The sequence below is a fragment of the Pristis pectinata genome, chromosome 11 (genome assembly GCF_009764475.1).
Source record: "Pristis pectinata isolate sPriPec2 chromosome 11, sPriPec2.1.pri, whole genome shotgun sequence".
Taxonomy (NCBI): Eukaryota; Metazoa; Chordata; class Chondrichthyes; order Rhinopristiformes; family Pristidae; genus Pristis; species Pristis pectinata.
This window is the reverse complement of record NC_067415.1, coordinates 25,516,179-25,540,777: the sequence shown is the minus strand read 5'-3', so window position 1 is coordinate 25,540,777 and position 24,599 is coordinate 25,516,179. Positions and strand designations below refer to the sequence as shown.

The 24,599-nt window shown below is 39.9% G+C and overlaps 1 protein-coding gene across 2 annotated transcripts in view; it reads left to right on the top strand.

Annotated features, from left to right (window-relative positions):
- Positions 1-24,599, top strand: part of b3glcta (beta 3-glucosyltransferase a) — a 141,829-nt gene that overhangs the window by 104,444 nt on the left and 12,786 nt on the right. For both annotated transcript variants that reach the window (XM_052026306.1, XM_052026307.1), the window contains 2 exons: positions 3,985-4,084; positions 24,299-24,418. In XM_052026306.1, the coding sequence (XP_051882266.1) occupies positions 3,985-4,084; positions 24,299-24,418 (220 nt within the window). The remainder of the gene's footprint in view (positions 1-3,984; positions 4,085-24,298; positions 24,419-24,599) is intronic.

Sequence of the window (24,599 nt, the reverse complement as noted above, 5' to 3'; positions counted from 1 at the left end):
GTAAGGAGAACATAAAAAGAGGAACACAGAAGCCTCGAAGGATTATGTGGCAGGAGCACATTTCACTGATGGGGAGGGATGAAGCCTTTAAGCAATTTAAAAAAAAGGATGAGAATTTTCAAATTGAGGTGTGGCTTTAACTGGAAGCCAGTGTAGTTGAACAAGCATTAGAATGATGGTCAATTGAGAATTAGCATAGGCTATGGAACTTTGGATGACCTCAAGTTTATAGGAATTAGAATGAGGTTAAGTCAGTCATGATTACATTTGAATAGTCAATTATAAAGGTAACACAAGCATACAGTGTATATGAGGATTTCAATAACTAAAGAGCTGAGTTGGCACAAGGTCAGGTGAAGGTTGAAATAGTCATTCAAATTGATGGTGTGGATACATGGGTGGAAGTTCCTCTCAGAGTCATTAATGACACTACATGCTAATCGTTTGTCAGTTTTATAAGGTTGTTAGAATATATTTACAAGGCTTCAAAACATTAAAGAATTTGGATAGCTTCAGAACTGTAAGAATGAATTTTGTTATCTGTACCTCCCCATATTTTTCAAGCATAATTTATCCTGAACTATTCAAAATTTCTGCATATATATTTATAGAGAAACTTTTACTTGATTAACAAGATTTCACATTGACTGATTTAGACAAATAGCGTAAACTGCATACTGCAATTTATGTTAGTTTTGCTATGAAACATTCAATTATATTAATATCCTATAATGAAAAATAATTTAAATTCTTTCAATCGGATAAACATATATTATTTCTTTGGCATAGATTTGCTGTTTTAAAAAGATCTGTAGTTACTTCATAATATGTGCATGTTCTTATTGCCCTGTCATTACCAACTTGAATTAATTCAAATGTAATGACCTTTATATTCAGTGGGACAGGCTCTGCACTTGGTGGGTTGAGTTTGGATCAGGAATTCCGGTTGTGAGTTTTCCCCAAACATTACAGTTTTAAATTCATGGTAGGTGTTTTTTTCAGCTTCCTCATATGAAAGGTGTTACTTTTATGTTGGTTAAGGAAGGCTCAGGAAATTGCTGCAGTTGAGCAGCTGTTAAATTGAACTTAGTTGTAATGGGGTTGGGCGATCCCTTGGGGGACTGATAGCGAGAAGACAGTAATTGAGGTAGTTAGGAATGATTAGAAGTGGGAGTCACAGAAGCAGATTGAAACAGTCAATGAGAAATCTTGTTAATCAAGTAAAAGTTTCTCTATAAATCCATATGCAGAAATTTTGAAAAGTTCAGGATAAATTATGCTTGAAGAATATGAGGAGGTAAAGATAACAAGATTCATTCTTACCGTTCTGCATTGCATGATTAGCTTTTTTCCATTGATCCACAGGTTACCCAGAGAGTCAAGGTATAGAGTAGTTTATTGGTTCACGAAGAAATATCAGTTACTGTCTTAAGGTCAGACAATAACACAAATGACCCATAACAGATGTAATGATTACCTTGCATTAAATTCAAATAGTAAGTCAGTCAAATAGCAAATAGGGAGATATCTCAGTGCCAGCTCTGGTTAGCAATGGCTGTTTTTTGTTCCTCAGTCATCTTATTCTTTGTTATCTTTTTAAGTCAATTGAAATGTTGAACCATGAAGAATTCACCTCAGAGAGCTCTCAGTTAGCTCCCTGAATTTTACCCTTTGTGCACAAACTAAATATTCTATTTCATGGTGTGGGCAAATACACCTCTGCATCATTATACTAATTACTTCATCCCATTAATAACTAATTACAAACATGTATCCTAAATTACTACTCCTTGATTAAGTAATATAGTCATTGCCATTCCTCATCTCTAGCTTTACTCGAGTACTGTTTAAACAACTATTCAGGTGAGTCCACCCGATTACACCAAAGTAATTAACTCCATTGTTTAATCTACCTAAAGCAGCTCCTATTCTCAGCTAGCATGATGTGTTTATCTCCTCAGAGGAAATATAAACTGGCCGGATAAGTTCCTTGATTTTCAAAATTGGATCTCTTGCTATGCTATGTGTGGTTCCAAAATGTAATACCACCTGCTTTAAAACAAAAACTGAATCAAATGAAACTCTTTGAAAGTGGCTACACAGGTAGATAGGGTGGTTAAGAAGGCTTATGGAATACTTGCTTTCATTAATCGAGGTATTGAGTATAGGAGTCAAGAAGTTATGATGCATCTCTATGGAACTCTGGTTAGGCCGCTTTTAGAGTACTGCATGCAATTCTGGTCATCTCACTATAGGAAAGATGTCGAGGCTTTCGAGAGGGTGCAGAGGAGGTTTACTAGGATGCTGCCTAGATTAGAGGGCATGTGCTATCAGGAGAAGCTGGACAAACTTGGGCTCTTTTCTCTGGAGCGGCGGAGGCTAAGGGGTGATCTGTTGGAAGTGTATAAAATTATGAGGGGCATAGATAGGGTGGAGAAGCAATATCTTTTTCCCATTGTTGAGCAATCCAATACCAGAGGGCATGCATTTAAAGTGAGAGAGGGTAGGTTCAGAAGAGATGTGAGGGGTAAGTTTTTCACTCAGAGAGTGGTGGATGCCTGGAATGCACTGCTTGATAGGGTGGTGGAGGCAATTCATTGGGGGCTTTTAAGAGGGGCTTGGATGAGCACATGAATGAGAGGAAAATGGAGGGATATTGGCATTCTGTAGGTAGGAGGGATTAGCTATGTTGGCACAACATTGTGGGCCGAAGGGCCTGTTCTGTGCTGTACTGTTCTATGTTCTGTTTAAGACACCAGGGAGTTAATTTATCCTTGCTATAAAGCATTCTTTCTTGGAATTTGCAAAGCCTCACTTTTTTTTCTGTAAGTCTTAGACAAAATCATCAAAATGGCAATTCAAGTTATTCAATGGTTGCCAGTTTTTAAGATACAAGAATCTTGCATACAGAATTAGATATTCTTGCATAACTCATAACATTTCAGAATTACACATGGCTTTTGTGGAATTCAGACCTTCGTTTCTTGCAACTTCAATTCAGATCAATATTTATTAATTAATTCAAACAGGTTATGAAAGATTAAAAGAGAACCTGTGCTTGTAAACAAACCCAGCCTACTACAATGTTGCTCCTTATTAGAAAGAGTTAAGGTAATCAGGTAAAGTGAATATGGTTTTGTGAAAGAGAAATCATGTGTGACCAATTTATTGGAGTTCTTGGAAGAAGTAACATGCTTTACTAATGGTGAACCAGTGGATGTACTATCCTTAGATTTCCAGAAGGCATTTGAGAAATTCTCACATCAAACCTATGGTGGAAAATAAAAGTTCATGGTATAGGAGGTAAAATATCAGTGTGGATAGAATATTGGCTAGTTAAAAGGAAACAGAGTAGGCATTAATAAGCCTTTCTCCATTTGGCAAGGTATGATGTGTGATGAGTTAGAGACTGATGCTGGGGCCTAAACTTCTTAGAATTTATATAAATGCCTTGGATGAAAGCACCAAATTTCCTGATTACACAAAGTTGGAAATTAAGTTGTGAAGAGGGCAGAAGGAAGATGCAATGAATATAGGATAGCCAAGTGTGTGGGCAAAGATCTGGAGTATAATATGGGGAAAAAGTGATAAAATGTTTTAAAAAATTATCACCTACTTAAGCAGTGATGAGGTGAAATTATATTTCTCTGAAGATCGTGAATATTTGGCATTCCCTCAAAATGTGGTGGAAACAGAATTTTCAAATATTATTGAGGCAGAGGTAGATGGGTTCTTGATAAGCAAGAAGGTGCTTAGAAGCTGCAAGAGTAGATGGGAATGTGAAGATGAGGTTAGAATAAAATCAGCCATGATCTTTTTAAAATGGCAGAATAGAATAGAGGACCATGCGAGCTACTGTGCAATTCATGTGTTTGACACTTTAATATCAAACAAACTATATCAATAAATGGTCTCCTAGATATAGTTTATGTAGTGTGCTGTTTTAACAGAGTTAAAATGTATATTTTCTCATGTATATTTCAGGGCACTGTGGCAAAACGTTTGCAATTCTTAAACGATTTGTTAGTAATGCTGTTCCTGAGGTCCCCTGGCTTATGATTGTGGATGATGACACATTGATAAGGTAATGTGACTAAAATTAAAATAATTTTCTAACGTTTTTGGTATTTTTACACCATTCAGTGTTACCATGTACTTGTACTTCAGAATGTACTTAGATATTACTTTCATAATGCTTGAACAAGCTGTGAGACTTGATTAATTGAAGACAAAATAATTTAAGAATTACTGAAAAGTTTGTTTCTTTGTGAACTGGAGCTGAATGTTGAAGGTCATTCAACTGATAAGCCCCTTATTCTTCCTTTCAGTTCTTTCACATATTAGTCTCTTTTTACCTTTTTATCCACGACTCATCTTTATCTAATTTTATTCATCCTGCTCAGCTATGAGCATATTTGGCGGAACAACATAAAAAACTGTATGGGATGAATTGAGTGGCACAAGAAGTTTTAGAGCATTGATTTTGAACATGTCTAGTTTCATAGGAATTTTCTTTCCCATACAATAAGGTTGTATTTTAGTTTTGTGTATAACATTTCTGATGTTGGAAGTGAGACAAAGATTGCAGAGTTGAGAGCTACCATTCAAGTGTATAACGAGTTGCAGAGCAACAGACTTGGAATACAGGAGAATCTCAGGGTGCCGATGAGAAAGAGGGGGCTGAGCATTTGTCTGCTTCAGATATATCACCAGTGAGGAGATATGTGACTGGAACAGCAGTTAAAACTAATTTGTGTATCACTTTATTGTTTAGCATAATACATGTAAGCAGTGGAGTGAACTAACAATATTATGCGATAGATGTCTGTAACAATGTAGGCAAAAGGCTGTCCTGGCGAAGATTTCAAAGAACAGATGAATCATGTAACCTTATCTTTAAGATTTACTCTTGAAGTATAAGAAAGGGTTTCCATGATTGGTTGGTGAGCTGAACTATAAGAAATCTGAAGCTGCTCCTGGTGTTGCATAGACTGATCCCACATGTTGTGTGAATGAAGTCTGTGGTAGTTATTCAGATGGTACTGTGTACTTCACATTTGAGCTGTGTTTCTGCAAACCATAAAAGAAATTCAGTGGGAAGGATTGAGGTGTGTGAGGCAAGTTTGCAGATGAGAAAGGACAAGCAGAGATGGATACATCAGGTTAAGGATTAAATTGAAGAAGAAAACAGAAACAAAAATAGGACATGAAACAGAGAAAGAAAGGAAAGGTTGATCAACACAGAAGAGGTACAAACAATGATAAGAAAATTGCCTGGAGGTGGGGAAAAGATGGAGGGCAATTTCATACTAAAACTAGAAAAAAAACTTTTTATATGTTAAGGTAGAAGTTAGCAGGTACTGAATATTTATCTGCCCTCTGTCTCAGTAGTTTCTCCATTACCATTTTTACGTGTTTTCTGATTCATTTATTAAACCTTTTTCCTATTAGCTTTGCCAGTTTTATTTCATAATTTTGTTTTTGATTTATTATGAAGTTACTTCAAAACTTAAAACTCTTGCAATGCACAAACTTTGCTTTTGATATTTTTGGATAGAACCTACAGCATTATCACTATTATGTTTGTTTTAAATACAGCAGTATTGGCTGGTATTCTCATTAAGTCACAAATTCAGTCTGCTGGTTGTATCATCAGTTTCCCCTAGCAAATAGCCTAATGGACTTGATATTCCCATGTAATCATCCATCCAAGTACTGACCAGGCTTGCTGCTTCAGTGGATATTTCAAGGAGAGCACCACAAGGATTGCTCTCTGCCATTAGGTTTAAACTGCAAAATCATTTATTTCTTAAAAAATAAATTTACAGAACAATAAAACTGAATTCTGTAAAACTATATCACCTCCTGGGTCTTGGATTCTATTTCAGAATCATTAAGCCATATTTTATGATGATATACTACTTGGTTAATTATTTTTGTGAGCACCAAGTTCAGTTTCACTGCAAGAGACTGAAGGAATTGAACAAAAGATCCTAGGATACCTAGCCAGATATAATTACTTCTTTTGATTTGTATGCAACTCCTGTAAAAAAAAATGTTGACTTCTTAAGATAAGATAAAATATTTATTTATTAGTCACACATACATCGAAACACATGTGAAATGTGTCTTTTTACGTTACTGAGAACGTGGTGGCAGCAGCCCGCAAGTTTCGCTGCTCTTCTGGTGCCAACATAGCATGCCCACAGCTCCTAACCTGTACATCTTTAGAATGTGGGAGGAAACCGGAGCACCCGGGGGAAACCCACACAGACACACGGGAAGAATGTACAAACTCCTTACAGACAGTGGCAGGAATTGAACTCAGGTCACTGACACTGTAATAGCGTTACACTAACCGCTACACTACCATGCCACTTCAAAGGTTCAGGTTCCACCAAGATTTGAACTCGGATCGCTGGATTCAGAGTCCAGAGTGCTAACAATGGTTACACCACGTTAACACCATGGAAGTCCAGTCTTTCTCAACATGATGAAGTTATATTACTTATTTTCTGTAGTCAAATGCTCTTGCCATTGAGCCTGCTATCATGAGCAGCCTCAGTGCTATCAGGCCTCAACTGGGAAGTCAGGGAGACCTCCAGTGTCCCTGAGTTCTACACCTGCAGGAAGTGCATCCAGTTGCAGTTCCTTACAGACCACATTAGGGAGCTGGAGCTGCAGCTGGATGAACTCTGGGTCATTGAGGAAGCTAAAGAGATGATAGATAGGAGTAACCAGGAGGCAGTTGCATCTAGGGTGCAAGATGTAGGGAGTTGGATGACCATTAGGAGGGGGAAAAGGAATAGGTAGTCGGTGCAGGATACCCTGGTGAGCATTTCCCTTGATAACAGGTATATCGTTTTGGATACTGTTGGGGGGGATGAATTACCGGTGGAGGGCCACAGGAGTCGGATCTCTGGCACAGACTCTAGCTCTGTGGCTCAGAAAGGAAGGGGGGGGGGGGGGGAAGAGGAGTGCGATAATGATAGGCGATTCGTTAGTTGGGCGACAAACAGGAGATTCTGTTAGCAAGATAGAGACTCCCAGATGGTATGTTACCTCCCAGGTGCCAGGGTCAGGGGCATCTCAAATCGAGTGCACAGTATTGTTAAGGGGAGGGTAAGCAGCAAGAAGTCGTGGCACACATTGGTACCAATGACATAGGTAAGGTAAGGGATGAGGTCCTGAAGAGTGAGTTTTGGGAGTTAGGAAGGAAGTTAAAAAGTAGGACCTCAAGGGTAGTAATCTCTGGATTGCTGCCTGTGCCACGCGCTAGGGAGGGAAAGAATAAGAGGATAAGGCAGATAAATGAGTGGCTGAAGAGTTGGTGCAGGGATCAGGGGTTTAGATTTGTGGATCATTGGAATCTTTTCTGGGGTAGATACGACCTGTACAGAAGGAACGGGTTACACTTGAACTTGAGAGGGACCAATGTCCTTGCGGGCAGGTTTGCTAGAGCTGTTGGGGAGGGTTTAAACTAGGTTGGCAGGGGGATGGGAACCAGAGTGTTAGATTAGTTGTTGGATCAGTTGGTGTAGATGTGATGTGTACAGAGAATGTGAGGAAGGATAAGCAGGGGCATAAATGCAGTCAGTTAGATGGGTTGAAATGTGTTTACTTTAATGCGAGAAGTGTTAAGAATAAGGGTGAATGAACTCAGAGCATGGATCAGTACGTGGAATTACGACGTTGTGGCCATTACAGAGACTTGGCTGTCACAAGGGCACAAGTGGCTGCTTAAGGGTCTGGAGTTTAGATGTTTCAAAAGAGATAGGGAGGTAGAAGGGGTGGTGGGGGGGTGTTGGCATTGCTAATTAGTATCACAGCTGTAGAAAGGGAGGACATCATAGAGGGATCGTCTATTGAGTCAGTGGAAGTCAGAAACAGGAAGGGAGCAATCACTTTATTGGGAGTATTCTGTAGGCCCCCAAGTAGATACCAGGACACTGAGAAGCAGATAAGTAGGCATGGTTGTTGTCATGGGTGACTTCAATTTTCCTAATATTGATTGGCACCTCCTTAGTGCAAAAGGTTTAGATGGGGCAGAATGTGTTAGGTGTGTCCAGGAACGATTCCTGACACAGTATGTAGACAGGCCGACTAGAGGAGAGGCCATGCTGGATCTGGTACTAAGCAATGAACCTAGTCAGGTGATAGACCTCTCTCGGTGGGGTGAGCATTTCGGGAACAGTGACCACAACTCCCTGACCTTTAGCATAACCATGGACAAGGATAGGAGCAGACATTATGGGGAAAGTGTTTAATTGGGGGAGATCAAATTACAATGGTGTTAGGCAGGAATTTGGGAGTGTAAATTGGGAACACATATTCTCTGGTAAATGCACTGCAGAAATGTGGAGATTGTTTAGGGACCACTTGCATGGGGTTCTAGATAGGTTTGTCCCACTGAGACGAGGTAAGGATGGCTGGGTGAAGGAATCATGGTTAACAAGAGAGGTGGAAGGTTTAGTCAAGAGGAAGAAGGAAGCTTATTTAAGGTTTAGGAAGCAAAAATCAGTCAGGGCTCTTGAGGGTCATAAGGTAACCAGGAAGGGGCTTAAGAAGGGATTTAGGAGAGCTAGAAGAGGGCTTGAGAAGGCCTTGGCAAGTAGGGGTAAGGAAAACCCTAAGGCATTCTACACATCTGTGAGGAACAAGAGGAGAACTAGGGTGAAGGTAGGACTGTTCAGGGATAAGGGGGGGGGAAATGTGTCTGGAGGCGAAGGAGGTAGGGGAGGGAGGTCCTAAATGAATACTGTGCTTCAGTGTTCACCGAGGAGAGAGACTTAGATGAAGGGGAGGTTAGTGTAGAACAGGCAAATGTGTTGGAGCATGTTGAGGTTAAGAAAGAAGCAGTGTTGGAGTTACTAAAAAGTATTAGGATAAATAAGTTCCCAGGTTCAGATAGGATATACCCCAGGGTACTATGGGAAGAGAAAGAAGAGATTGCTGGAGCATTAACAATGATCTTTGAGTCCTCTCTGGCCACAGGAGTGGTACCGGAGGATTGGAGGATGGCAAAGTTGTTCCATTGTTCAAGGAAGGTAAAAGGGATAATCCTGGGAATTATAGACCAGTTAGGCTTACATCAGTGGTGGGCAGACTATTGGAGAGGATACTTAGGGACAAGATTTATGAGCATTTGGAGACGCATAGTCTTATAAGGGATAGTCAGTGTGGCTTTGTGAAGGGCAGGTCGTGCCTCACGAGCCTGATAGAGGTTTTTGAGGAAATGACAAGACAGATTGATGAAGGTAGAGCGGTAGATGTAGTGTAGATGTGGTATATATGAATTTTAGTAAGGGACTTGACAAGGTTCCCTTTGGTAGACTCATACAGAAGATCATGAGGTATGGGATCCATGGAAAATTGGCTGAGTGGACTAGAATTGGCTTGCCCACAGAAAGCAGAGGGTGTTAGTTGAAGGGGAGTATTCGACCTGGAGATCAGTGACTAGTGGTGTTCCGCAGGAATCTGTTCTGGGACCCCTGCTCTTTGTGATTTTTATAAATGACTTGGATGAAGAAATGGAAGGGTGGGTTGGTAAGTTTGCAGATGACACAAAGGTCAGTGGTGTAGTAGATAGTGCAGAAGGTTGTCGTAGGTTGCAACGGGATATTGACAGGATGCAGAGCTGGGCAGAGAAGTGGCAGATGGAGTTCAATCCAGAGAAGTGTGAAGTGATAGACTTTGGAAGATCTAACTTGAAGTCAGAGTATATGGTTAATGATAGGATTCTTAGCAGTGTGGAAGAACAGAGAGATCTTGGGTTCTAGTACATAGGTCCTTCAAAGTTGCCATGCAAGACGATAGGGTTGTTAAAAAGGCTTATGTTGTGCTGGCCTTCATTAGCCAGGGGATTGACTTCAAGAGCAGAGAGGTAATGTTGCAGCTCTAAAAGACCCTGATTAGACCACATCTGGAATATTGTGTTCATTTCTGGTCGCCACACCAGAGGAAGGATGTGGAAGCTTTGGAGAGGGTACAGAGGAGATTTACAAGAATACTGCCTGGATTGGCTTATGAGGAGAGGCTGAGCAAGTTAGGGCTTTTCTCCTTGGAGAGACGGAGGATGACAGGTAAGGTATATAAGATTATGAGAGGCATAGACAGAGTGGACAGCCAGCATCTTTTCCCCAGGGTAGTAATGGCCAATACTAGAGGTCACCCGTTTAAGATGTGTGGAAGAAAGTTCAGGGGGGATGTCAGAGGTAGATTTTTTTTACACAGAGAGTGGTGGGTGCCTGGAATGCACTGCTGGGGGTAGGAACAGTGGTAGGGGCTGATGCAATAGGATCATTTAAGAGACTCTTAGATAGGTACATGGATGAAAGAAAAATAGAGGGTTATGGGAGGTGAAGTAGAAAGGTGGGTAGATAGATTGTGGTTTATGTACTGTAGGTCGGCACAACATGGTGTGCCAAAGGGCCCGTACTGTGCTGTACTGTTCTATGTTCTGAAAGAAGATATTAATTTTCAGAAGGGGAGCTGTATTATCTATAGTTTTCTCTAAAATGGTGAGGGGAGCCTGTTGCATTTGAAAGCCCATGCTTCATTTACTTAACTCCAGCAAGCTACTTAATCAAAATCCATAGTGAGGTAACTGGCTGGCTTTTGTCCTGGGGTCAACAAAGTAGCAGGTAGGTTTCTGGAGGGTTTCGCAGCTAGTCTACTAACATAACTGCAAATCATTGTTATCACAAGACACGTAGAATTAAATCAACTTCAAAGTAATTTGGAACAATAACAAAAAATGATTGTAATAAAAAAAGACTTAAATATTTGAGTTTATTTTATTTTTAAGAAATAATCTCGTGTTGTTAATGTGAGGGGAATTCTCTTCTTCTGAAGGATATCACAATGAATCAGATATTAGTAATAATATTCTTGTTTTGGGGATCATTTCTGGGTACATTCTTACAACTCATCAAAGTTGACTATGAATTCATCTTAAATTTTAAAGCATAGTTAGTTTAGTCTTTCATGATAAGCTGTTTTCATTTCGGTTCTCAAAATGTCGAATTATAAGTTATGTTTATTTTCCTGCAAATTTTGATATCCTTAGGCAGGATATGATTTAATGATAAGGATAGGAAGCACTTTTATCAGTGTCTCAAGGTTGTTTTTAATTAAAAATAATTTCTGCTTTATTGAAGTATTTAAAATGTAGAAGTAAGTGCCCCTTATTTAGAGAGAATGCTCTAATATGAATAACATTGCGGAGTATAGCAACATTAGGAGTATTTTGTATTGCAGATCGGCATTGTCTGAGAATGATAACAGCAATTCCTATTTCATTCAGGAACACTTTGGGGTACTATTTGTCTGAGACTCTGTTATATACAGAATTGCAAGTATATTCCTAGTTGGATGCATGCACAGAACTTGAGGATGGCAAACTGTGAAAACTTGCATTCTAAGCTCTTAAATTGAAATATGGTCTATTTGAAAAATAATTGCAAGTTTACAAACTTCTCTGTTGTATTTGCAGTCTACGGTGTTGAACCAAGCCATTTTAAGACATATACTTCTTATCTTGCTTTGCTGTATTTTTATGAAGGGACCCATGTGAAATTTTAGAAAAATCACATTGCTCTTATTCTAAACTTAAACTGCAAGTGAACACCCACATATTATCAAAACAATAAATTCCAGGGAAAAAGATAGCTAACCTAGGCCATTCAAAACAATAATTTGACAGACTGCTGTAGAATGTTGCCTTAAACTCACTATTGGGTGATAGAGTACTTCAGCTCTAAATTGGGAGTAATTCTTCCTTTTATAACCTTTGCATTAATATGCTGTGCTCCTGTTTTATATGCCATTCAACCAAGAAGCACATTCATATATCAAGCTGCAAGTTAATCAATTGACTCATACAAGCTCAATATTTATTCCACGGAGAGCCTGATCTGGAAAGTCATTGTTTTCAACCTTAAACATAAAGCCTTCATTTTCAACTTAAGTGACAACCATCTGGATAGGAACAAATCCCAGTTGCACAAGAGTTCCACAGGACAGGTAGATGCATAATTACTGAAAGAAAAAACGTTAAATAAAATCCTTTTTAAAAAAATAAATTAAAGAAAAATAGCATTTAATATGAAACCATTACAGAAGAATCACAAGTCCTGTTGCTTTTCTTTAAACTAGAGGCTGTAGAATGAGTGGGAGTAGCAGTTTGGAGGCTTTGTTTCCTCTGTTTTTCTTTCTCTAAAAGCATTACTTTGCAAGTTAAATATTGCTACAATGAAATATGTGTGTATAAATTCAGGTAAATTAATGGAAGTCTATTCAAAAGTAGTTTCTTGCCAAATTCTTTAGTTGTTCAGTTGAAAAATCGAGCAGTTTACTGAGGATTGCAAGACATAAGGTTTTGGATTTCATTCTTCTATCATGTATCTCAGCCAGGTTAATTTTGCGTATCTCAGCCAGGTTAATTTTGTTATTGGTATTGGTTTATTATTGTCACTTGTAGCGAGGTCTTGCATACTGATCGTACAGGTCAATTCATCACACAGTGCAGTTACATTGGGTTGGTGCAGAGTGCATTGATGTACTACAGGTGGCCTTGGCAGGGGAAAGTCATCCAGAGTTTTTGCTTTCAAATTTTAAAAAGTAGTAAGTAGACATAGAAAAGTTAAATAGTTTTCGGGTGAGAGCAGAATTGGAATTGCCTGAGACACCATCCATCATTAAATCTCATGTATAATGAATGGTCACCTAGCAGTAGTAACACAGGAATCTGGATCTGTAACCATTACTACTTGAAGGTGTTTACAATTTTAGTAGCATTTCTTTCTGGTTACTAAATTTGATTTTCCACTCCAAGTAGCAGGACCTTGGCAAATTCTGCATCCATACATACACCATCTGTTCTATTATCTACAGCTTCAAGCATGTTCCATAGTCATCAGATTCAGAATTTTCAGCCAACACATCCCCTTGTACTCCAGAACTACTTTCCTAGACCCCTCAAGTTTGTTTCCTTCTTTTCATCTCTAAGTATCATCTTAAAAGTTTTATATTTGACTACTTTTTACTCATTTCCAACTTGTCCTGCTCAGCCACTGAAACACTTTGCTCCATCGGTAAGTGTGCTACAAAGTTTGCTGTGTGGAGGCACTACAAAGGTCCACATTATTTATGCTGCATATCTGACACTTGCAATTCCTGTAGACAGCAGGAATTCCATCCATCATCAGCGAATTCACAAAACCATAAAAAGGTAAAACAGCAAGTGCTACTTTTATTGACATTATTGATGTCATGTGGCACTGTTGGATTCTAATTGTTTTTTTCATTCATAGGACATGGGTATGCTGCCCAGGCCAGTTTTTGTTGACCCCATTGTGCTTGAGTGATAATGAGTAGTCCATGTGGTGAAGATACACCCACAATGCTGTTAGGGAGCGAGTTTCAAGACATTGATACAATAACAATGAAGGAATGCTAATGTACACTAAACTCCAATAATCTGGCCCCTTTAGGATTTTGTTGGGCTGGACTGGCAGGTTTTCCAGACTCTTATTAATCATCCAGCCCACTTATAATTCACTTTTTATAGATGTTGCTCAGCAGTATAATAATTTTTTTTTCAATGAACCAGGTGAATTTAAATAGAGCAGGGGAAATAACACCTATTGAGTTTAAAGGGGAGTGTGGGGCCAGAGCCCTTTATAAGACCGTGAGAGTGGGGCCCCAGCAAGTTGAAAATGAGTGTGGGAATGGAGTCCCAGTGAGTTTAAAAGGCGTGTGGGAACATGGCCCTGTTGGTGAGTTAATAAGAGTGTGGGAATAGATCCCCGGTTCCCACCATAGGTAGTTTCACCTTGCAGGAGTCAGGAGCTGGAGTGAGAGTTGGAGCGGGAGATTTGGAAAGAGGCGAGTCTTTGTGTTTGTGCTTGGGAGTTTCACCTTGCAGGAGTCCAAAAGAGGCACATTTGCCAGTTGTTAATAGTTGATCGGCTCATTGGCTAGTTAACAGCAGCCAATAAAAAGGGTCAAGTGGAGTGGCCATTTTGGGAGGGGCTGATGTCTAGTCAAAGTGCTGCTGGTTTTCTAAGTGTGGGGTTTGGTGAATACCAGGCTTAGTGATGAAGGCGAGCAGCACTAAGGTAAGGTGAGGGTAGGTCCTCTTTCTTTTTTTCTGTCTCTTTATTTTCCCTCAAAATTTTTTAGTCATGGCAGGTGAGCTCAGACCCGTGTTATGCTCCTCCTGTGCAATGTGGGAACTCAAGGAGGCTGCCAGTGTCCCTGATGACAGGAAGTGTGTCCAGCTGCAGCTCCTGACAGACCACATGACGGCACTGGAGCTGCGCATAGATTCACTTTAGAGCATCCACGATGCTGAGAATGTTGTGAATAGCATGTTTAGTGAGTTGGTCACACTGCAGTTTAAAGGCCTAGGGACAGATAGGGAATGGGTGACCAACAGGCAGAGCAGTAACAGGAAGGTACTGCAGGAATCCCCTGTGGTCATCTCCCTCCAAAACAGACATACTGCTTTGGATACTGTAGGGGAGGTGGTTTATCAGGGGAAGGCAGCAGTAGCCAGGATCATGGCACCGTGAGTGGCTCTGCTGCAAAGGAGGGCAGGAAAAGAGTGGCAGAGCTGTAGTGGTAGGGGATTTCATGGTAAGGGGAATAGACAGAGCTCCTGTGGCCACAAATGGGACTCCCGGTTGGTGTGTTGCCTCCCGGGTGTAAGGGTTAGAGATGTCTAAGAGCGGCTGCAGGGCACTCTGGAAGGGGAGGGTGAACAGCCAGTTGTCGTAGTGCATGTAGGTACCAACGATGTAGAAAAAAAAGCAGGATGAGGTCCTACAAGCCAAATTTAGGGAGCTAAGAGATAGATTAAAAAGTAGGACCTCAAAGGTAATAATCTTAGGATTATTACCTGTGCCAGGTGCTAGTCAGAGTAGGAATAGCAGCATAGTTAGGATGAATGTGTGGCTTGAGTAGTGGTGCAGGAGGGAGGGTTTTAGATTCCTGGGGCACTGGAACCTGTTCTGGGGGAGGTGGGGCCAGTACAAACTGGATGGTCTACACCTGGACAGGACTGGGATCAATATCCTAGGGGGATTGTTTGCTAGTGCTGTTGGGGAAGGTTTAAACTAATATGGCAGGGGGATGGGAATCCATGCAGAGAGACAGAGGGAAGCAAAGCAGAGACCAGAGCAAAAGTTAGAAAAGAGAAAAGTAAGAGTGGAGTACAGAAAAGTCGAACGCAAAGGACACAAAGGTCACTAGATCCTAAAAGGACAATGCATCTAAGGGCACTTTATCTGAATGCCCGTAGTATTCGAAACAAGGTCAGTGAACTTGTGGCACAGATCAGTACAAAAGGGTATGATTTAGTGGCCATTACAGAAATGTGATTGCAGGGTGGAGATGAGTGGGAATTAAATATCCAAGGGTATCAGGTAATACAGAAGGATAGGCAGGAAGGTAAGGGAGGTGGGGTAGCACTCTTAATTAAGAATGAGATCAGGGCAATAGTGAGAGATGATATAAGGAGCAGAATGTTGAGTCCATCTGGGTAGAGATGAGGAATAGGAAAGGGGGAAAAAAATCACTGGTGGGAGTTGTGTATAGCCCACCAAATAATAACATTACAGTGGCACAGGCAATTAACCAAGAAATATTTGATGCATGTTGGTCGAGGCAATCTTGAAGAGGACTTCATAGAATGCATCCATGATAGATTTCTTGAACAGCATGTCAGTGAACTTACAAGGAAAAATGCTATCTTAGATCTGGTCCTGTGCAATGAGACAGGTAAAATTAACAATCTTGTAGTTAGGGATCCTCTTGGAAAGAGTGATCATATTATAATTGAATTTCTCATACAAATGGAGGGTGCGATAGTTCGATCTAAAACCAGTGTATTATGCCTAAACAAGGGAGACTACAACGGGATAAGGGAGGAGTTGGCTAGCATAGATTGGGAACACGGGCTATATGGTGGGACAGTTGCAAAGAGATTTTTCACGGTGCTCAACAGAAGTATATTCCAGTTAAAAGCAAGGACAGTAAGGGTGGGGAGAGCCAGCCTTGGATAACTAAGGAAATAAAAGAAGGCATCAAGCTAAAAGCTCATGCATACAAAGTCACCAAGAGTAGCGTAAACTTGGAAGACTGGGAAAACTTTAAAAAGCAATAGAAACACACTGAGTCATGTATAAGTGCTAGAAACTATTTTATTATTAACTACTTATGATAACAAGAAAAGTAAAAAAAAATGTTAGATATTAAACATTAACCCCAAAACTAAACTCAAAGTGTGTGTGTGGCAAATTCCCAAACTCCCAAGTCCAGGAATAGTTCTCAAAGTTCAGTTCAGCAAGTCATAAGGTGAAACGTGAGCAAACGCTTTTGCAAAACCACTGTTGACTGAAGAGAAAATGTAGAGAGAATATAGAGAGAAGTTACGAAATCCAAATGTTCCACGATGGAACCCATACGACACCTCAGTCATTGATGATCTCCATTGCTTTGTTCTGAAGTATCTGCCACCCCGAAAGACATTCAAGACATGGCCGTCCACACAAATACCTGTTTCCCTCTACAGGTTAACGACAAAGTGGACTCCACTTGTTTGCTTCAAAAATCCAGACATGGATTGTAGTGACAGACACAGTTATTGTTCTTCATCCATTGTTACAGAGACCAGCAGTCAGCCTCCAAGCAAAAACGTCAGCACGTTGTAATCTTGCTGTCGTGATGACACCCCACACACACACCACTACTCTACTGTACTATGTCTTAAAGGAACATTCACCAAATAGCAATCTGATCCGTAACACAACAAAGAACCACTAAGCAATCAATAAGGAAAGGGAAGCTAGATTATGAAAGTAAACTAGCACAAAATATAAAAACAGTAAAGCTGGAAAGGGTGGCTAAAGTGAATGTAGATCCCTTGGAAGATGAGAAGGATAAATTAATATTGGGTAATGTGGAATGGCTGAGGCCTTGAATGACTATTTTGTGTCGGTCCTCACAGTGGAGGACTCGTCTAACATGCCAAAGGGAGATGTTACGGATGCGATGGGGGGTGAGGAACTCTGTACAATCGCTGTCACTAAAGAGGTAGTGATGAGCAAACTAGTGGGCCTAAAGGTAGACAAGTCCCCTGGTGCTGATGGGATGCATCCCACAGTACTGAAAGAAATGGTGGAAGTTATAGTAGAGACACTTGGGATAATTTACCAAAATTCTCTGGACTCTGGGCAGGTCCTGGCAGATTGGAAGACAGCAATATCATGCCACTGTTGAAAAAAGGATGTAGGCAAAAGGCAGGTAACTATAGGCTAGTTAGCTTAATGTCTGTAGTCAGGAAAATGCTTGAAGCTGTCATTAAGGAGGAAATAGCGAGACATCTGGATAGAAATGGTTCCATCAGGCAGACACAGCATGGATACAGGAAGGGCAGGTCCTGTTTGGCAAACTTACTGGAGTTCTCTGAGGATATAATGAGCACAGTGGGTAGAGGGGAACAGGTAGATGTTGTATAGTTGGATTTCCAGAAGGCATTCGATAAGGTGCCACGTAAAAGACTTATCCTTAAGATAAGGGTGCATGGAGTTGGGGGTAAGGTATTGGCATGGATAGAGGATTGGTTAACCAATAAAAGGCAGAGAGTTGGGATAAATAGATGTTTCTCTGGATGGCAATCAGTGGTGAGCGGGGTGCCACAGGGGTTGGTGCTGGGCTCGCAACTGATCACAATATACATTATAGATTTGGAAGAGAGGACCAAGTGTAGCGTATCTAGTTTGCTGATGAGATTAAATTGAGTGGAAAAGCACATTGTGAAGAGGATGTGAAGAGCTTGCAGAGAGATATAGATAGGTTAAACAGTGGGCAAGGGTCTGGACAGATGGAGTACAATGTTGGTAAATGTGAGGTCATCCAGTTTGGAAGGAAAAATAGAAGATCAGAATGTTATTTAAATGGTGAAAGATTGTAGCATGCTGTTGTGCAAAGGGACTTGGGAGTGCATGTGCATAAATCACAAAAGGTTGGTTTGCAGGTGCAACAGGTTATCAAGAAGGCAAATGGAATGTTGGCCTTCATTGCTAGAGGGATTGAATTTAAGAGCAGGAAGACTATGCTGCAACTGTACAGGGTACTGGTGAGGCTGCACCTGGAGTAATGCGTGCAGTTCTGGTCTCCTTACTTAAGGAAAGATATACTGAATTTGGAGGCAGTGCAGAGGAGTTTAACAAGGTTGATTCTGAAGATGAGGGAGTTAGCCTATGAGGAGAGATTGAGTTGCCTGGGACTATACTTGCTGGAATTCAGAAGAATGAGCGGGAATCTTATAGAAACATAGAAAATTATGAAAGGGGTAGATAAGTAGAGGCAGGAAGGTTGTTGCCACTGGTATGTGAGACTAGAATGAGGGGACATAGCCTCAAGATTTGGGAGAATAGATTTAGGATGGAGATGAGGAGAAACTGCTTTTCCCAGAGAGTAGTGAATCTGTGGAATTCTCTGCCCAGGAAAGCAGTAGAGGCTACCTCATTAAATATATTTAAGACACAGTTAGATAGATTTTTGCATAGTAGGGGAATTAAGGGTTATGGGGAAAAGGCAGGTAGGTGGATCTGAGTCCACAGCCAGACCAGCCATGATCTTATTGAATGGCGAAGCAGGCTCAACGGACCAGATGGCCCTACTCCTGCTCCTATTTCTTATATTCTTATAGGTAAGAAAGTTTAAAGGGACATGAGAATCATCACCCAGTGAGCCAAATGCAGAACGTCACGATTTGTGAACAATCGGATAGCAGATTGTCAGTGTTTCACTGTTTTTATGGGTCCAGATGTTGTGTGATCTGGAGAGTATTTGCAAGGGTGGTATTTCCAGCTCTTGTTTTTAAATAAACGCTGAAAGAATTAGACTCCCAGAACTATTGTATCACAGGATCAAATGTTAAGCAACATGGTAGATCCACTAGATTCTTGCATGGTTTGGATAAATACAAGTTTGACAGAAAACTTTAAAACATTGAGGCAATTTTGCATTTCTTTTATTATGAGGTATTATTTTTTCCATGAAATTTTTAAAAAATGCATTATTGGAAATTTGAAGTAAAAACAGAAGATACTGGAAACTCTCAGTGGCCCAGACAGGGGTGAATCGGACCATCCCTCCTCCACTCTCTTTGCAACTTAAAAACATACTTGTTTTTTTTCCCAGTTCTGATGAATGGCCTTTAACCTAAAGCATTAACTCCGTTTCTCTTTCCACATATGCTACCAGATGTGCTGAGTGTTTCCAGCAATTTTTTTTTATTTGTTACTTTATTTTTTTACTCTGTTCAATGATTAGGAAGGCCATATATTACTCCCACTCCATTATCTGCCCTTTGTATATTTTTTTTAATCCACCTATACTGATTCAGCATCATGTTCCTCTGAGCCCAGATCATTCCTGACTAATGCCCAAATGTCATCCTTTACATTTCAGAACCCGCACTCCCTGACATCTCCATTTCCAATCATCATGATCATTTTGATTTTCAAATGTCTCTTACTTTGGAGTACTTTGTATTGAGCCTTTGTCCATTTGGAATCATATCATCGTAATGGCTTTAATTCATTTATTGTTCTTTGTGCCACTATCTTGTTACGAATGCATTGAGATAAACTGCCTTTAGTTTTCATCTTACACCATCTTACCTGTTGATGCACTATTATTGTTAAACTTAAGTACCAATAGCACAGTCACTAAGTAAGGTTGTCCTTCTTCTTAGATGGCCCCTCAGGATCCTGGATTGTACAATTGTATCATATTACCTTATTCCCTGCATATCCAAGATGATTAAGCTTGGCGTCCATAGGCCTTCTACTTCCATTTGTCTGGGTAAGAGTGAGCTCTTACCCAGAAAAAAGATGTTCTGAATATATAATGAATTGAGATTTGTCTTAACCATACCTCCAGGTTTTGTTGTAATGGCTAAGTCGATATATCACAGATGAATGGGAGATATCCCATTTCAGACATTCATTATGTTTACTGACCAATTTATGTGTCAGATTTTCTAGTGGCTTCTCTCCCATCCCGCTATCATTCCAGACTAACTTCTGTATTCAAACTCATTACTATTTGAGTAAGTCTTGAGATGCAAGTAACTTTAATTGGAAGTGACACAAGGCTGTCAATGTTTAGATTAGGAAATGAAACAAAGTAGATTCTAACAAGAACAAGTCTAATGAGAGTGAGGAACTTAAAGTAATCAATGTTATCGATCAAAAAGTACTGGAGAAATTAAGCTATCAAAGCCTCTGGACCAGTTAGCCAACATCCTAGGGTTCCAAACAAAGTGGCTGAAGGAACTACGGATTCATAAATGCTTTTACAAAATTCACTCAGTTTTGCATTGTTTCGTTGGATGGTACCAAATATAATATGACTATTTAAGAAAGGGGAAAGAATGTAAATAAGAGACAGATGTGAATTTATTCTGGAATCAGTTGTCATGAAAATGGTAGAATCCATTATTATAAGTTAGAAATTCAATATATGATTATACAGTGAAGATGGATTTATGAAATGGAATAATAAAAAATACAGCAGATATTGGAAATCTGAAACTTCTTTCTCCACATATGCTGTCTGAAAGCTGAATATTTATAGCATTTTCTGTTTTAATTTATGAAAGTGAAATGTGTTTGGCAAATCTACTGGTTTATTTAGTACGTATTTAATGGGATAGATAAAGGGGAAACAGTGGATGATATTTTCATAAAATAAGGGCTCAAGGCAAACTATGTTAAGGGTAATATATTAGTATGGATGGAAATTTGACTAAAGACCAGAAAACAGGGAGTAGCCATAAGCAGATCATTTTCAGGTTGGCAGACTATTACTAATCTGATTCCTCAAGGACCAGTGCTGTATCCCAAGCTTATTTACAATCTATGTTAATGGCTTAAATGGAAGAACAGATTTTAATGCCACCAAGTTGTCTGACAAGACAAAGCTAGTTGGGAAAGTAAAGTTATGTAAGGCATATAGTCTGCAAAAGACAAATTAGTCGGTAAACAGATAGGCAATGGAGTTCGATTAGGGCTTATTTTTCATTTTGTTTTTACTTCAGTTCGGGGTTCCTTTTTAATTATCATTGCTTGACAAAATTGGGAATTTTAAAAACTTTAGACAAATGCATCACATTTTGATTTTTGTATTAATTGTAGTTAACTTGATAATAACAATGAATAGTGCCAGCAGATTCAAAGTTGTTCATCGCCACTACTGTATTACCACTCCAGTTTCTTTCCTGACCCAGTCACACCACTAACCATATTCTATTAAACGTCCACAAACAAATATGATAATACACAGTAACAACATTTTAGAAACTGCAACTTTCAAGCAACATGCACACGTGACACTAAAATATATATTGCCAACAGAGCATCTTATTGGTGTAAGGCATCATTCCAATGTGCTCATTATTATCCAGAAAAATAAGCCCTAATCGAACTCCATTGCCTATCTGTTTACCGACTAATTTGTCTTTTGCAGACTATATGCCTTACATTACTTTCCCAACCAGCTTTGTCTTGTCAGACAACTTGGTGGCATTAAAATCTGTTCTTCCATTTAAGCCATTAGCGTAGATTGTAAATAAGCTTGGGATACAGCACTGGTCCTTGAGGAATCAGATTAGTAATAGTCAAATCCTCTGTATGATCTGGGAACAAATAAAATTATCGGTAAGAAGAAGAACCAAATAATACCTTGTATGTGGTGAGAAACTAATAACTGAAGATGTGGAGTACTGAAACACAAAATGCAAGATGTTAATGTATAAGTACAGTCAGCAATAAGAAAGTCGAGTGGTATGTTTGGTTTGAACGCAAGAATTATGAGTATAGGAGCAAAGAGGTCTCACTATAAGAGTGCACTTTCAGCAACCCTGGAGTAGGTATGTAGGATTTTCTTTTCCATGTCTTATCTTTCAGCTGGTACAGTGTAGATTCAACAGATAGATCCCTGTATGAAGAATTTATCTTTTGATGAGAAATTGAGTGAGATGGGCCTACCTGAGATGAGATTCTGTTGAAATATAAAGTGTAAGAGGGATTGACAGGGCAAATGCTGAGTTGTATAAAACTGGGCAGAAGCATAGTGTCAACATGAGTGATTGCCCATTTGAAACTGAGATGAGGATGGGGTGTAGCTTTGCTGCTGTCAGGCTTCCAAAGGAGCTGGTTGTTGCCTGTTCCTTTAAAGCCCTACCTTCACTCAAGACTTTACTGCTTGGTTTCAGGACTAATTAGTCCAGTCAGATCAGGCTTCCAGAACTGGAGTAGGTATATTTAGGAGAATGGAAAGTACAGGCTATGGGTGCGAGCAGTAGGTCCCACTCAGGAAAATCCAGATCTATATGCTCTCGCATGTATTTGTAATTAAATATGCTATTTCTTTTTATTGCATTAATAGTTAATGAAGTTTCCTGTTCAGATTGGAATAGTGGGTAGGAGACAAGATGGTAGGAAGTGAGATGAGGATAACAATGAGATGGATTTATTTGCTGAGCAATTCTCATATTTGCTTATGGCATTGAAGAAGACCATTCAGTCCAATGAATCTACTCAATTGCATTAATCCCATTCCCTTACTCATCTCCCTGTAACCCATTTTCTCTAATGTTCTCATCAAGTGCTTCCCAATTCTCCTATACCAGGAAAAGTTTACAGTGGGCAATTAACCTACCAACCACCAATCTTTGAGATATGGGAGGAAACCATAGCATCTAGGGAAAACACACACAGTCACAAAGCTCCAGAAAGACAGCACGAGAGATCAAGATCAAACCCAGGTCACTAGAGCTTTGAAACAGTAACACTGCCTGCAGCACCACTGTGATGTTCACTGTTTCATGTATCTTTTGGTTCTTGGGTAAATTGATCTAAAAGTGTAGTGTATGTGCATTTTCAGTCTTCAAAGATCTGATTACTCTTCTGATCTGATTGCTACTCTTCTATACTTTTTCCATTATAAGCTCCTGTTATGAATAATGGAAATTGCCTTCTGACTTCCCAGTAATGACGATTGAAATGATCTGTGACTTAAAACACCCCCAATGAACTTTAGTCACTTGTAACATTTGTATTTGCTTATGATGCCATCATGTGGTTTTGTGTAATATGTTTCTTAGCTTATGGCTCTTGCACAATTTTGTGACACTGCAGACTTAGTGTATTTACAGAAAACTGTGACTCAGACTCTTTATTTCTTCAGAGTACTGGTCTCCCTCTACAAATGCATCTTCAATGCCGTCATTGGCACATTTGGGTTGTTGCCCAGCCTTAATACCACTAGTTTCAGAAGATGAGGACATATGCACTACCACCAAATCTCAAAGCCTGCCACCCAATTCTGAAGTCCCCATCCTGCTTCCCCTCTGCTTCTTTGTTCTACCAACTTAAAAGAGATCAACAAAAACTACTATTATTTACTTATAGAACATAAAACACTGCAGCACAGGAACAGGTGCTTCAGCTGTCTGTCTGTGCCGACATGATGCCAATCCCATCTACCCTCATGTAGTCTGCAACCCTCTATTCCCTGCCTGTTCGTGTGTCTGTCTAAATGCTTCTTAAATGTTGCGATTGTATCTGGTTCTACCACCTCCCCTGGCATCACATTCCAGGCACCCACCTGTGTAAAAAAAAAGTTGCAAATCTCCTTTAATCCTGCCCCTTCTCACCTTAAATCAATGCCCTCTAATATTTGACAGTTTCACCCTGCTAAAAGATTCTGACCATCAACCCAAGCTGTGCCTCTCATAATGTTGTGTACTTCTATCAGGTCATCCCTCAGCATCTGACACTCCAGAAGAAAACAATCCATGTTTGTCCAACCTCTTGTTTTGGCTAATATACTCCATTTCAGCAAACTTACCCCAAAGAATTGCCTTACCTGATACTGCCCTAAGAAGCTTCATACGAAGTGAAGCATGTCACAAGTGGCAAGCGAGTCTCAGACCAAAAGTGTATGCTGAGTTTCCACTCCCAGGACTTTCAACTGTTTTAAATACTTTGATAAGCAAAGACATCTTAAAAAAAAACTTCAAAAAGGTTTACACAAATATAAAAATTAAAAAAGTTTCTAACTTTGGATGGCTAGGCTGGAACTTTTCCCTGGAGCATAGCAGGCTCAGTGGTGACCTTACAGAAGTATATAAGATCATGAGATTTTGTAAGACAGTAGTTCTACTTTGTCATAATGGTACATTGTGCATTTGCTAATGGTTAACTATTCTTTAATTCAGCATCCCAAGACTCCAAAGGTTATTGAGCTGCTACAATCCAAAAGAGCCAATTTTCCTTGGTGAACGTTATGGATATGGCCTGAGCACTGGTGGATACAGCTATATTACAGGAGGTGGTGGGTAAGTGGGTATGCATGTTGCTGTCCACGTGCACTCATTTACACACATATACAGGTGGGCTTTGGCACAGAAAACGTTGTCAACTTCCTCCTTCTCACCACCCTTCTCATTCTCCCTCAATCCTCCCTGTTACTGAATCCCTTCTCTTTTAGTGCCTCCTTCAGTACCCTTCCCTCTAACT